General features: G+C 38.3%; 1 protein-coding gene across 3 annotated transcripts; it reads right to left on the reverse strand.

Annotated features, from left to right (window-relative positions):
* Positions 1 to 85: 85 nt before the first annotated feature.
* Positions 86 to 12,013, reverse strand: LOC122301116 (pentatricopeptide repeat-containing protein At1g52620). 3 transcript variants are annotated; one of them, XM_043112216.1, is made up of 5 exons: positions 8,987 to 12,013; positions 8,804 to 8,874; positions 7,459 to 7,574; positions 6,852 to 7,013; positions 86 to 2,856 (listed from the first exon to the last, which is right to left on the reverse strand). In XM_043112216.1, the coding sequence occupies exon 1, from the start codon at positions 11,691 to 11,693 to the stop codon at positions 9,219 to 9,221; it is 2,475 nt and encodes an 824-aa protein (XP_042968150.1). In that variant the 5' UTR covers positions 11,694 to 12,013; the 3' UTR covers positions 86 to 2,856; positions 6,852 to 7,013; positions 7,459 to 7,574; positions 8,804 to 8,874; positions 8,987 to 9,218. The 3 variants fall into 3 exon arrangements, with proteins under 3 accessions (XP_042968150.1, XP_042968151.1, XP_042968149.1); XM_043112217.1 differs by lacking the exon at positions 86 to 2,856 and having other exon boundaries at positions 6,496 to 7,013; positions 8,998 to 12,013; XM_043112215.1 differs by lacking the exon at positions 86 to 2,856 and having other exon boundaries at positions 6,496 to 7,013.
* Positions 12,014 to 12,693: the final 680 nt, after the last annotated feature.

Genomic DNA, 12,693 nt, shown 5'->3' on the forward strand with positions numbered 1-12,693 from the left:
TGGACTTATTTACGTAAATAAAGCAATTCCAAAAAGTCCGACTGCAAAAGACCACACAAACATCCAGTTTCAATCTCGTTTTCGTCAAAATCCATAATCTTACTTTTAGTACATTCCTTTGCTAAAAAAATCTGCTACCATGTTGGCTTCTCCATAAATGCAACAAATGCGATTGTTTAAAAGCCGGAGTAAGGATTGAATTTCTTCCAAAAAATCCCGTAGGTACCAAAAATTACAAGCACTAGACTTCAGCCAACCCACCATTACTTTAGAATCCGACTCAACCACTAAGTTTGTAATGCAAAGTTGATGCGCCATTCTCAACTCTTCCAATAAAGCACGACCCTCTGCAATCATATTAGTCGAGACACCATATGAGTGCACAAAACCCGCCAAGGCACGACCACGATCATCTCGAATAATGCTAGCACCACTTGCAAATCCTGGATTACCATTGAACCACCATCTACATTAAGCTCGAAACATTCACTCCTTGGTCTTGGTCAAGCTACTACCTTGGAAGGTTTGACAGAAATAGGCACAATACGACAATTAAGCTCCTTCAGGAAGCTTTCATCTCTACTAGATAGCCGTGTAGAGCTGGAATTAAGAAGAAATATCCAGTAAAAGACCTTTCACAATACAGACCACAACCCTCCCAATTTGACGCCACATCCTCCATACGAGCCACACACCTTGAATGCCAAAGAGCCCAAGTAATTAAAATGGGAGTAATGCCTTTGCACAAACCAGCTTGAGACAATTTTGACGCATGAAACCACTAGACATTTACAACTCCCTTCCAAGGACGTAGCTGAGGAAGCCTTGTGCCGAAAATAGCAACAAAATATTCCCACACTTTTTGCACCACCTCACCTTCGCACAATACATGATCAATAATTTCAATCTGAGTAGAATTGCAACAAATCATTTGGAAACTATTGGAATATCAAGCTTTATAATCAAATCATTCCCATGTAATGCTTCCTTCCGAACTCTCCAATAAACAAATGACATCTTTTTAGGAACATACTCATGCCAAAGCCACTTCCTCCAAGGACAAGAAGTTCATTTCTCACGAATAATCTCCCAAACCGATTTAGTGCTAAAAATACCTTCAGCCTTCGATGTCCAAATAAGTATATCACTACCAGCTCTCAACTGCACCTGTGATGCCACAATTTTATTTACAATTTCCTCATGTAAAAGTTCAAGTAACCTGGGTGCATCCCAAATAGTATTAGCAAGAACCAAATTAATTTTCAGAGAAGGATCTCCCCTCATCTCAAAAGACGCTGCCAAAGCTCCATCTCCCAACCAATTACCATACTAGATGTTGATATCCCCACGGCAAACCAAATATTTTGTATTACTAATCACCAAAGGAAGCACAGACAAAATACCCTTCCAAAATCTAGTACCCCATTGGTTACACAACGCCGACGTCGAGTGTGCTTCACCAACATAATTCTTTCTAAAAAATTCAGCCCATAAGGAATTTCCAACGAGCAATTTCCATGCAAATTTCATAGATAATGAGGATTGCACTTATGAGAGATCCGGGATACCCAAACCACTATCTTCCACCAGCAAACAAATTTTACGCCAAGCTACCCATTTTCTTTTCTTTTTTTCTTTTTTTTTTTTTGAATCCTCCCCCGCACTCCAAAGGAAATTGGAGAAAATGGAAGTTAACGCTTTATACACAGCTTTTGGAAGATTCAACACTGATAAAATATGAATGGGCATACTACTTAGGACATGTTTGATGAGAGTAATTTTTTCCCTGAATGACAAAATTTTATTCTTCCATCCCGCAAGTTTTTTCTGCACTTTGAGAAGCAATGGATCAAACAATTGGCTTGTAAGCCTCCCAACATGTAACGGAACTCCAAGATAAAAACAAAGCCACTTCCCCTCCACAAATCCTGTAGTCTGAAGCATTTCCACTTTCCTACTAAGAGGAAAATTATTTGAGAAGCAAATAGAGGATTAGGTAGGACTTACAAGTTGGCCTGAGATAGCTTCATAGGAATGTAACGTGTTCATAATCTTCCGAACTGATCGCTTCCCACCATCAACAAAAATGAGGAGGTAGTCCGCATAAAACAAGTGACTAATCAGCACTCCTCCAAGAGGATTGAATGGCTTAATACCTTTGTTAAATTCTTCTCGAATCATGCGAGAGAGAATCTCTTTAGATAAAATATAAAAGTACAGCAATAAAAGATCACCCTGTCAAAGACACCGAGAAGGCTTAAAAAAACCCTTAATCATCTCATTCAACATTATAGAATACATAGGAGAAGAGATACAATTGAAACAAGGTCCCTCCATTTCGCTGAAAAACCCAATCGCTTCATAACTTCCATAAAAAATTTCCTATTAACCCTATCATATGCTTTGGCCATATCAATCTTGATCATGATATTTCCCCCTCAAGCTTGCAATTTATACTGCGGACCAACTCCTTTGCAATGGCAATATTAAAAAAAATACTACACCCTTTAAGGAATTCTGATTGCTCCTTAGAAATAAATTTCCCCATTAACGGTGCCAAACTTCTTACCATTATTTTTGTCAACACTTTGTACACCACTGAGCACAAACTTAAGGGCCGGAATTTAGTAAAACTATATGAAGCATCAACTTTTGAAAACAACACTATATTTGTAGCACCCAAAAAAGTAGAGAGCGGCTTTCCATCAAAAAATTAAGTTGCCATGATCAACAAATCTTCTTTAATAATATCCCAAGCATGTTGGAAAAAGCTTTGCCAAAAAGCCATCAGGACCTAGGCTGCTATCTTGAGGAATCGACCAAAGAGCCTCCTTTATCTCCTCCATCAAAGGAGACCTGCACAAAAGAAAATTTTCCTCATCTGAAATTGAAGGAATTAATAACCTTATAGCTTCCTCATCCCCAGAAACCATAGAAGTCGAAAATAAATTTTGAAAGTAATTTTCCACACCATTATGAACATCATCTGCTGTATTAAGAATCCGACCATCTTCGAGCATCATGTGATCAATAAATTATTCTTCCTTTTACATTTTAACAACGCGTGAAAGAACGCCGTATTCGAATCACCTTCTTAAAGCCACTTAATTCTCGATTTTTGACATCCCATAATTTCTTGGTGATGAAAAAAATGAATATGTTTTTGCTTACATAACAATAACTTGGCCTCAGCCTCTTGCAAGAAATTATCAATCACATTATGTTCTAAAGCAACCAAATCCTCTTCAATAGCTTTAAGATCCAACTTAATCCTACCAAAAACTTCAACATTCCACTTCCCCAATGCCCGTTTCAATTTTTCTAGCTTCAAACTCACCCTCACCATAGCACAAGTAGAGACTTCATGCTCCCAACATTCACGTACAACTTCCAAGAAATTAGAATGAGTGCACCACATGCATTGGCACTGGAACGGTCGAGGCCTACTTTGTCGATCACGAAGCAATTAAATAATCATTGGGCAGTGATCCAATGATGTTCTAGATAAATATTCCATCCTCCCTCTGCGAAAGAGGCCAAAAACTCAATATTCATTAACACTATTAAGCCGAGTCCAAATTCTACCACCCCCTAACCTCCCATTACACCATGAAAACCGCTGACCAGTCGAAGGAATATTATGTAAACAACATGTTTGTATTCAATTATTGAACTCCATAATGGCTAGAGAAGACCGAAAGATACCACCAAGTTTCTCATTTTCTGCCCAGATTATGTTAAAATCTCCTCCAAGAAACCAAGGAGAACCATTCACGTTAATATCACAAAGATAGCACTAAAGAGAACGATGTTGCTGTTAGAAGCAGCTAGCACACACAAAAGTAGCTAAAATACAAGTAGATCCGCAAGAAAACCAGCCAGATAGTGCCTGATCCATAACATAGATCAAATCAAATTCAATCCCATCATCCTAAAACAAGCATGCTTTACCTCCAGCTTCAATGTTATGACAATAATTTGTAAGATGCAACCACCTAGCCCAACACTTGCACTTATTAATAGAAAGAAAAGGTTCTAGTAAGGCCACCACCGATGGCCTATATTTATTCATAATACACCGCATTCTAGCATTCGACGAAAAAATACCCCTAATATTCCATGCAAGAATATTCATCAATTAATAAGGTTTATTAGAACGTGTAGTCCTTTCCAGCACTACAGTATCTTTCTTTTTTTTTAAACCCCAAAGATGCTTAATCGGCACATTAATATCAATATCCGACTCATAACATTTCATAGCCAATTCTTCCATATCATCATCCTCCTTATCCGACACAGAATTTCCAGACATCCTCTCCAACTCAACCATACCTTCCTCCTCCTCCACAACCCTATCCTCTTCTCGACATAATTCATACTCCAATCCTTCATCTATAACTTTCAATAAGCATCTGGGCAACAAAAAGCCATCATTAAGATCATCAAAATCTGCCATAGTTGCTTCCTTTTCAGACTGATCAAACCAACTTTCATTTGGTTTGTTTGTCTTCAAAGGAGAGACATCCCAATGCAAATTAATATTTCTAGCATTTGAGAGCAAACCACTTGTAGTTACCATTAGCTCCTCCCTCATATGCAAAATAGAACCTGAATCTGGTTCAAGATGCAATTGTTTCTGATAGAACACTTCACCATTTAGACTTGCGAAAAGAACGTAAATGTTGAATCCCATCACCTTTTCGATCGCGAATGCCTACTAGAATCGCCTCTCATCTGGATTTACGCTCATCCACCTTTGCAAGATCATTCTCTACCTCAAGAACTTTTTTTGACCCAATCACCTTCTAGGCCTGTTTCAAAATACCCTTTCCAACATCCTCTTGTACCACCTTCTCCCTGCCTTTCTCCATAGGTTTTTCTTTAAATCCACACTTCAATTCAAGGTGGTCTTGTTTCTGACACCATCCACAAAACGCCAAAATTGATTCGTAGACGATCTCTTGATAATGACTTGACTCAGGCCCCGAGAGGCCCAACCATAAGTGATGACATAGAGGTTTAGATATGTCCATTTTGACGCAAATTCTCGCTTCTTCTAGCCTAGTAACACAAGTAGTGGCATTATCACACTTCAAAAAACGCCTAAATCCACTTGTTTAGACTCCTCTTGTCCAATTTCTAGCATGTCGAGTACCGCTTTGGTTGCTCCCTCCTATCTTTTTGCCCAAGGAAAATAATCAGAAAGAAAAAACCAACAACAAACAAACAAACTTTTTTTTTTATTGGCACTGGATGTCCAGGAATAACATCCCGACTAATCACAGGGATGCACAAGCTCTCGACAAAGAGTTTCCCGCAAGTGCACCTTGGGTAATTCAAGAGGAAAATCTCTTAGTCCGATTACTCCTACAAATTATTTACACTCAAGAGGATTTGAACCTTAGACCCGGGAGAGCATGCCCTTAAGCCCAAGGTTTTTTCCACTTGAGCCAACCCCTTGGGGTTTCAAACAAACAAACATGAAACCAAATGAAAATATCGTCCATAGGTGAAGAACGACATCTAAGTACATTCCCGTTTCCAACGACGTCACGTTTTAAAGTACCAAGTGATATCATTTTCACGAACATTATCTGCTTATAAAAATAATAATAATAATAATAATAATTCAAGAACACTATCTATTTAAATGCATTTTTTTTTTTCAAAAGCACCAACTGCTTCACCTTTTATTTCATCTCAAAAAAGAAACATTTTGAAGAAGATATAAACATACTGACGGCCATTAAAGAACTCTCTCTTTGTCAATCTGCATTGTATGCCACATAATTATGATTTAGGGTTTCTTGAAGAATTGAGTACCTGAAATCAATTAATCTATTCAATAAACCTATTCCTTGAATGTCTAGACATTCAATTTATTTGGCATAGAAGCGAGATGCAAGGAATTGATCATCGATTTCGACGGACAACATTTGCCATGTAGGCTTGCCATATTATTGGATACATACTCAGACATCTCATATTACATTGATGTAAAATAAATGAAGCAGGCTGTCTTGTTTTGACGTAGCAGAAAAATCTCAAAAACAATGAACAAAGAATCCATTCTTTCAGTCATTTCATGATTGCAATACAACCATTTATAGTTATAACTAACTAAGAACGGAGTGATGAAAATGTGAAGGATATAATACGTTAGTCCAGCCAAAAGACAACTGGAGGAGATTTCATACCACAGACAGGTTCCGATGACGCCAACAAAAAGAAAATTGAAATTGCAGCCACCTCTTTCAGAGTGTAAAAACTCAAGTAGAAAACAACGGGAACAACAACAAATCCAGATTTATATACAGCAGAAAGATTTTAGCCCAGGGTTTAACCAGAGAAGAATATAGTTCAAGGTACATGCACACAGATTGTGCACAATGTTCACGTGTTTGAAACCATTTCAGCCGAACCACTTTCAGAGGGCAAAACATCAAAATCCGATTTTAAAATAAACAAACAAGAGAAACAACATCAGATCCAGACTTCAAAACAGCAAGTTTTTAGCATAGGATTTAACCTGAGAAGAATAGAGTTCAAGATACATGCACACTTACTGTACGTACATGTTGTTTGCATGCCTCACAATCTCAGTTATTTTAAGTTACATTTCATAATCATTTTAATGAAGGTTTTGTCTACAGGATTTGTATTGTATTGCAAACTAAGTTATCAAAATCTTTCCCTGGTTGGATTTATCTGGACCAAGACATCTCAATGAATCGATATAGTTACATTGAGGCCTCCACCTCAATTCAATGAGTTATCCTTTGGCCCTTAATATAAAAATAATAAATATCAATAGGAAAAAAACCGTCCAAGGTATGCCAAATGTATCACACCTGAAAATAGAGGATTTATGGGAGGAGCACGCATGTGATCTGGATTCTTTTAGATGAGAACTTTGAAATGGTGAAGGCATTGAAGAAAGTGATCCTCCATTGATTGAGGAATCTGGACCATGAACATTTCCTGGTTGCCCAACTAGATCAACTACATACTCCCTGTCAAAAAATCCAACATAAAACAACAAGGCATGGAATAGTATAGGAAAAGCCATACAAACTGCCCTCATATCAAGCATTTATTGGAGTCCAAACGTAATGCAACCTAATACATGCAAAAAATAATAGCTAAATAACAAAGTTCAAGCTGGCAGAGCATCAAACATGATACACCTTAATAATGAGTACGCATCTATCAATTGTACACCATCATTGGATTGAAGATGGCAAACATAAGTGCACAAACTTGAAAATGACCAATGTTGAGGTCAGAATTGTTTAGCCAAACAAAACAATATGGCTCAAGGAATGAATTGAATTTCCGATTGCCATATTTGGAAGAAATTAAAATGCCTAATCATCTTGCAGCCATTTTGGATTTTGAAGAACCTTCAAATTTTATTCGCAAGAAACAAGACATGGAAGAGCAGATAATGTGTCAAACCTTGAGGACTGTTTGTTGTCCTCTACTTTGACAAGGCAAGAAGAGCGATGATCAGCTGCACAGTACTTGCAACCTCGAGCTATGTGGCATGGCAAACCTATGTAGTCTGCCAATTTCTGCAGGGGAAAAATGTACCACCCATTCAGTAATTAATACAGATTAATTATATCTCCTAATTTGAACTTGAAGAATGATCCAGCCATCATTACACTCATGTCCCCGCCAAAACTGAGAAAGAGAACAAAAAACGTATGTGGCCAAAAGTAATTTTGTATTGTACTTTATACATTTTGGTCACATTTTATGCTTATAAAAAATGGTATGGCTTATAACAACAGAGCAATTAAACATTGTTATAATGCTTTATTACATATATCGCACTGATCAACTATGATGATAATCTCTATGCATTCAGAAGTCCATAATTAATCCATTAACAGTATTAATAGCTTTAAAAAAAAAAGTAAACAGAAGGGCTTGTTAAGGATGTTATTTTCAAGTTAATTTCACAGAGTACCAAAATTTTTAAAACCGTCAGACAAGTACAGAAACGGAGAGGCCTGATCTCCTCATAACGCCCCCTAATATCATACTGTCACAATAACTACTCAGTTCACCACGGAAGGCTACAAATAGTTTGCTGATAAAACATAGTTTTAAAGAGAGCAAAATTTTCATCTGAACATATCCATTAGAAACATATGTGATCAAAGAAGCTGTCATCTGAATACATACATTAGAAATAAATGTGATCACAGAAACCTCAACGACACTAAATAACAGATACCATATTCAATGCATGCTGTTTAGCATAAAATACAACATTATCTGCGCGCCATAGGAGCTAACTGGCACTGCCTTTCTGATAACACAACATATTGGACTCAGCTGTTCAATGCCACTCTAAACACATAATGTGAAGAAACTGGTACGTTACACTTTGAACAGGAGCATGCACTGTGTAACAAAACTATAGAATTACTAGGCAATCAGACACCATTGGTCTCACTATCCAAGCGCAGAATATCTCAAGGATCCCAGGCACAAGGACTCAGAACAATGATTAAGCATGCAAAACTTTAACCTTCAAACCCGCTAACTCGTAACTTCTTCTGAATACCACGTCAAAAAGAGCATTACAACAATGAACCCAGCTATATTCAGTGTGGGAGAGACTTCTCAAAACCAGTTAAGTGAACTTGCGACTTAATTAAAAATAAATTAAAAAGAACTTAAAAAAAAACCACAAAATTTGAAAGTCGAAGTCTGCTTCACTATCATGTTAATCTAAAGATTTGCTCCGATATCATGAAGTTGCCTTTGTAAAACAAGACAGTTAACGTACAGTAAAACAGAACTGAAATGGAGTATGAGCAGCTATTTGATTTCACTTCTCCTAGAATGGCAGCAAACAGCCTGCACAAGAACCATAAACTGAGATTAATTCAATATCAAAAGAAGCTATCTCTAAACTTCAAAATAAATTAATCAACAAATAAATGCAACGGACCAATAAGAAATTGCCTACCAAGATTTTACCATGTAGTCGTGGAACCCAAAGAGTCTCTTCATACTACATGTTTGTCCATCACAGTACAGCAGAAGGTGTGTTTGAAACTCACACTGATGAAGGAGAGAGTAAAGATTTCGAGACTATCACATAAGTGGCTCATTAATATCTAAATGTAGTTACAGACAATTGTGATGCATGGTCCACAGATTTTCACAGACCACGATGAGGTCTTTCAGTTTTTACCACCTCACTGAGGCTCTGGATCTTCCAATCGTGGATCATTAGACTTCTTGTCTTCAATCAATGTCTGTACAATAAGTGGAGCCTCAGACGTCCTTCCTTGACTTGCGTATTGGTTTAATTTAACTGAGTATTTGGCAGCGGTTTGGATCTCCTTTTCGTTCAAATTGCAGGCGATAATCTCCTTCCATTCCTCTGATCTTCCTTCCAAGCAAATACCATGCAGCAGGGCAGTAAAAGAAACAGAATCTACAAGGAAGCCCTTACTGATCATCTTATCTCGTAACTGTAAAGCAGTTTTAACCATTCCATGTTGGCAAAGGCAAACAATAATAGAATTATATGCCGCAATCATTTGCATCCATCCATCAGACATCATCATTCCGAAAAAGTCTAGAAACATAGACTTACTACTCTCCTGAAGCTCATTGCATTCCTTGGAAATTAAACCGGGTGGAGTATTTGCAAACCCATTTACAAGATAATGAAACGTAACGTCATTGGGAACGCACTTGTTCATCAGCATCAGTTCAAAAAAGGAGGCTGCTTTTGCAAGTTTACACTCCTTGCAAAACCTCCCAATAAGTATGCTGTATGTGACAACATTAGGTTCCAAACCACAAGATTGCATCTCTCGAAAAGTTTTTTCAGCTCTATTGGAATCTCCGGTACTGCAAAACCCCTTAATGAGAGAGGTGTATGTGACCACATTTGGCTTCCATCTCTGTTTCAGCATCAGCCCAAACATCCTCAGTGCACCATCCAAGTCATTCTGCTTTATGTATCCGTCAATAAGTGTGGTATAAGTAAAGACATCTGGAGCATGATGCCCTTTCCTCATTCTACTGATGCATGAGAATGCATCCTTTATCATTCCAAATTTGCAGAAACCTTTTATCATGGCATTGTATCCCACAACACCAGGGTCTATTCCTTTTTTAATGGCGAGCTCAAATAGTTGCTTTGCTTCCTCAATGTCACCATTTCGGATTAATCCATCCACCAAAGTGGTATAAACGAATTCATCAGGTTGTATGTTTTGGTCAAGCATCTCAGCAAGTAGCCGCTTTGCAGCAGGAAGCCTTCCTTTCCTGCAGAGTCCACTCATCAAAACATTGTAAATGCCAGCATCGGGCAATACTCCCCTTTCCATCATATTGTCTCGCATTGTCAATGCAGCATCAACTTGCCCTGTAACAACAAGTCCGTGCATGAGAGCTCCATAAGACACCAAATCGGGTTTGTCCCCTTCTTCCATCATCTTAATAAGCAAATCTGAAGCCCTTAAGTATTCTCCTTGTCTACAATAGCCATGTATAAGAGGAGTATAAGTAAACTTGTTCGGCTTTAATCCCCTTTGCAATGCCTGCTCCAGAAGTTTTTCAGCTTCCTTAACCTTCCCCTGCCTACAAGAACCATTTATCAGCGTATTGTAGGTTATAATATCCGGCTCATAACCACTCTCAATCATTCTCCCCATCACCGTCACTGCTTCAACTGTATGGTGATGCTTATTTTGGGCATCGATTATATTATTATAAACTTGAACATTAACGTTCAAACCCCTGTCTTTCATTTCCACCAGAAGTCGATCAATCATCTCAAAGTTCCCTTCTTTGCAAAACCCATATATCATAGCCCCATAAGTCTCCGATGTAGGTAAAAATCCCTTCAATTTCAACTCCTTGAAAAGCCTGCTAGCACTCTCAACATCACCTGTCTTGCAATACCCGTCGATGAGTGTATTGTAAAACACTACATTCGGGACACAATCCTCCCCCCACATATTTTCAATCAACTTCTTGCCTTCATTGGCCTTCCCTTCCTTACACAAACACCTAACCATGATACAAGTGCTATAATTATCCACACAAGAGTTCTTACGCATTTCATCATACACCCGACACGCGATTTCAGTTCTCCGATGCTTCACAAGAACATCAAGCAACGAATTACATGCATAAACACTCGGAACACATGCATGCATTTCACCCGCCATAAAATAAAACTCAAGAGCCTTATCTACCAATCCCGAATCCGCATACGCACGAATAACAGCGCTTAATGCTTCAGGGGTCGGCTTTAGTTCATTAAGGTTCATACTCTTCAACACCAATTCAATTTCCGAAAACACTTTAAACCTCGCTAAAAGCCTCAAAAGCGAAGAATATGCATATCCATCGAGCGAACAACTATACGGTCGCTTCGAGGCCCAATCGAAAAACTTCAAACCCAGTTCTACATCGTGTATTCTGTCTAAAACGTGATGGGCAATGTCCGAAACAAGGACTTGGGATTCGGCGAAGTGGATTTCGAGGGAATTCTCCCATTTTTCATGGTTTTTGAGGATTTGGACACAGTCTTGAACTAGTTTGACGTAGGGCCTGAAGGGAAATGGAGAAGAAGACGAAGAAGAAGAAGAAATGGGTTTGGGTTTGGGTCTGTGAAGGGGTTTGATGCGAGAGAGAAGGGTTTTAGACATGAGAGAGTTGGGGGCTGTTTCTGCCACAACACCAGCTGTGTCGGTGATGGAGGGCGGAAAGCCGACGATCGTTACCAACGCGGAGGGGCAGAGAACGACGCCGTCCGTGGTGGCCTACACAAAGAACGGGGACGGGCTGGTAGGGAAGATCGCTAAGAGGCAGGCGTTGGTGAATCCGGAGAACAATTTCTACTCCGTGAAGCGGTTCATCGGGAGAAAGACTTGGGAGGTGGACGAGGAGGCCAAACCGGAAAAAGAAGATGGGGGGAGAAAGGGGAATGTAATCCGTCGTGGGTGAGCAGCAAGGGAGAGGAAGGTTGTGATTTAAATGGGGGTAAAATAGATATTTCACAAGCTGATTCATTAAGAGGAGCTTCTAGCCTTCTAGCAAGAATTTTTCGCGCCAGCTAAACTTTACCGTTAGTTCACTTTTCAATTTTTTTTTTTTTAATTTTTTTAATATTTTTAAAAATTAAAACAAAATACATTAATATACTAAAAATTACTTCCCTATTCATTAAATTTAAAAATAAAAATAAATAAATAAAAACTAGAACGTTATCAATGGAGCAGCACAATAGATTTAGAGAAATGATATTTATAATCGTGGTTGTGCAAGTGACATGCAGTTGTTTTGAAAAAAATGAATTAATATGGGATCCACATGAAAAAAAAAACTAACTTTTTAATCGTAGATCCCACTCTTTTTCAAAACGATTGCACGGCGTTTGTAATTCCACGACTATATATAGCATTGCTCATAAATTTATATTTTCTCCAAGCGACGAAGTCTGGAGAGAAATTCTAACTCTTCTTCCGGTTTTTTCATGTCTTTTCTCAAAATGACTTTGCCACGCCTCCGTGTTGAAATTCTTGACTTGTTTTTATGGTTCTTTCTGTTCATCTCTGTTTTTCACTTTTCCATCATTTTGCGTTCTTCAATTTGACTAATTGCAGAAGAATGGAAAAGTTATTATTAATGGTTGAGCTTTTGACAAGT

Source organism: Carya illinoinensis, chromosome 2 (genome assembly GCF_018687715.1).
Source record: "Carya illinoinensis cultivar Pawnee chromosome 2, C.illinoinensisPawnee_v1, whole genome shotgun sequence".
Classification (NCBI taxonomy): domain Eukaryota; kingdom Viridiplantae; phylum Streptophyta; class Magnoliopsida; order Fagales; family Juglandaceae; genus Carya; species Carya illinoinensis.

Coding starts and splice junctions, on each gene's coding strand:
- LOC122301116 (XM_043112216.1), bottom strand. CDS start 11,693: ATGTCTAAAACCCTTCTCTCTCGCATCAAACCCCTTCACAGACCCAAA.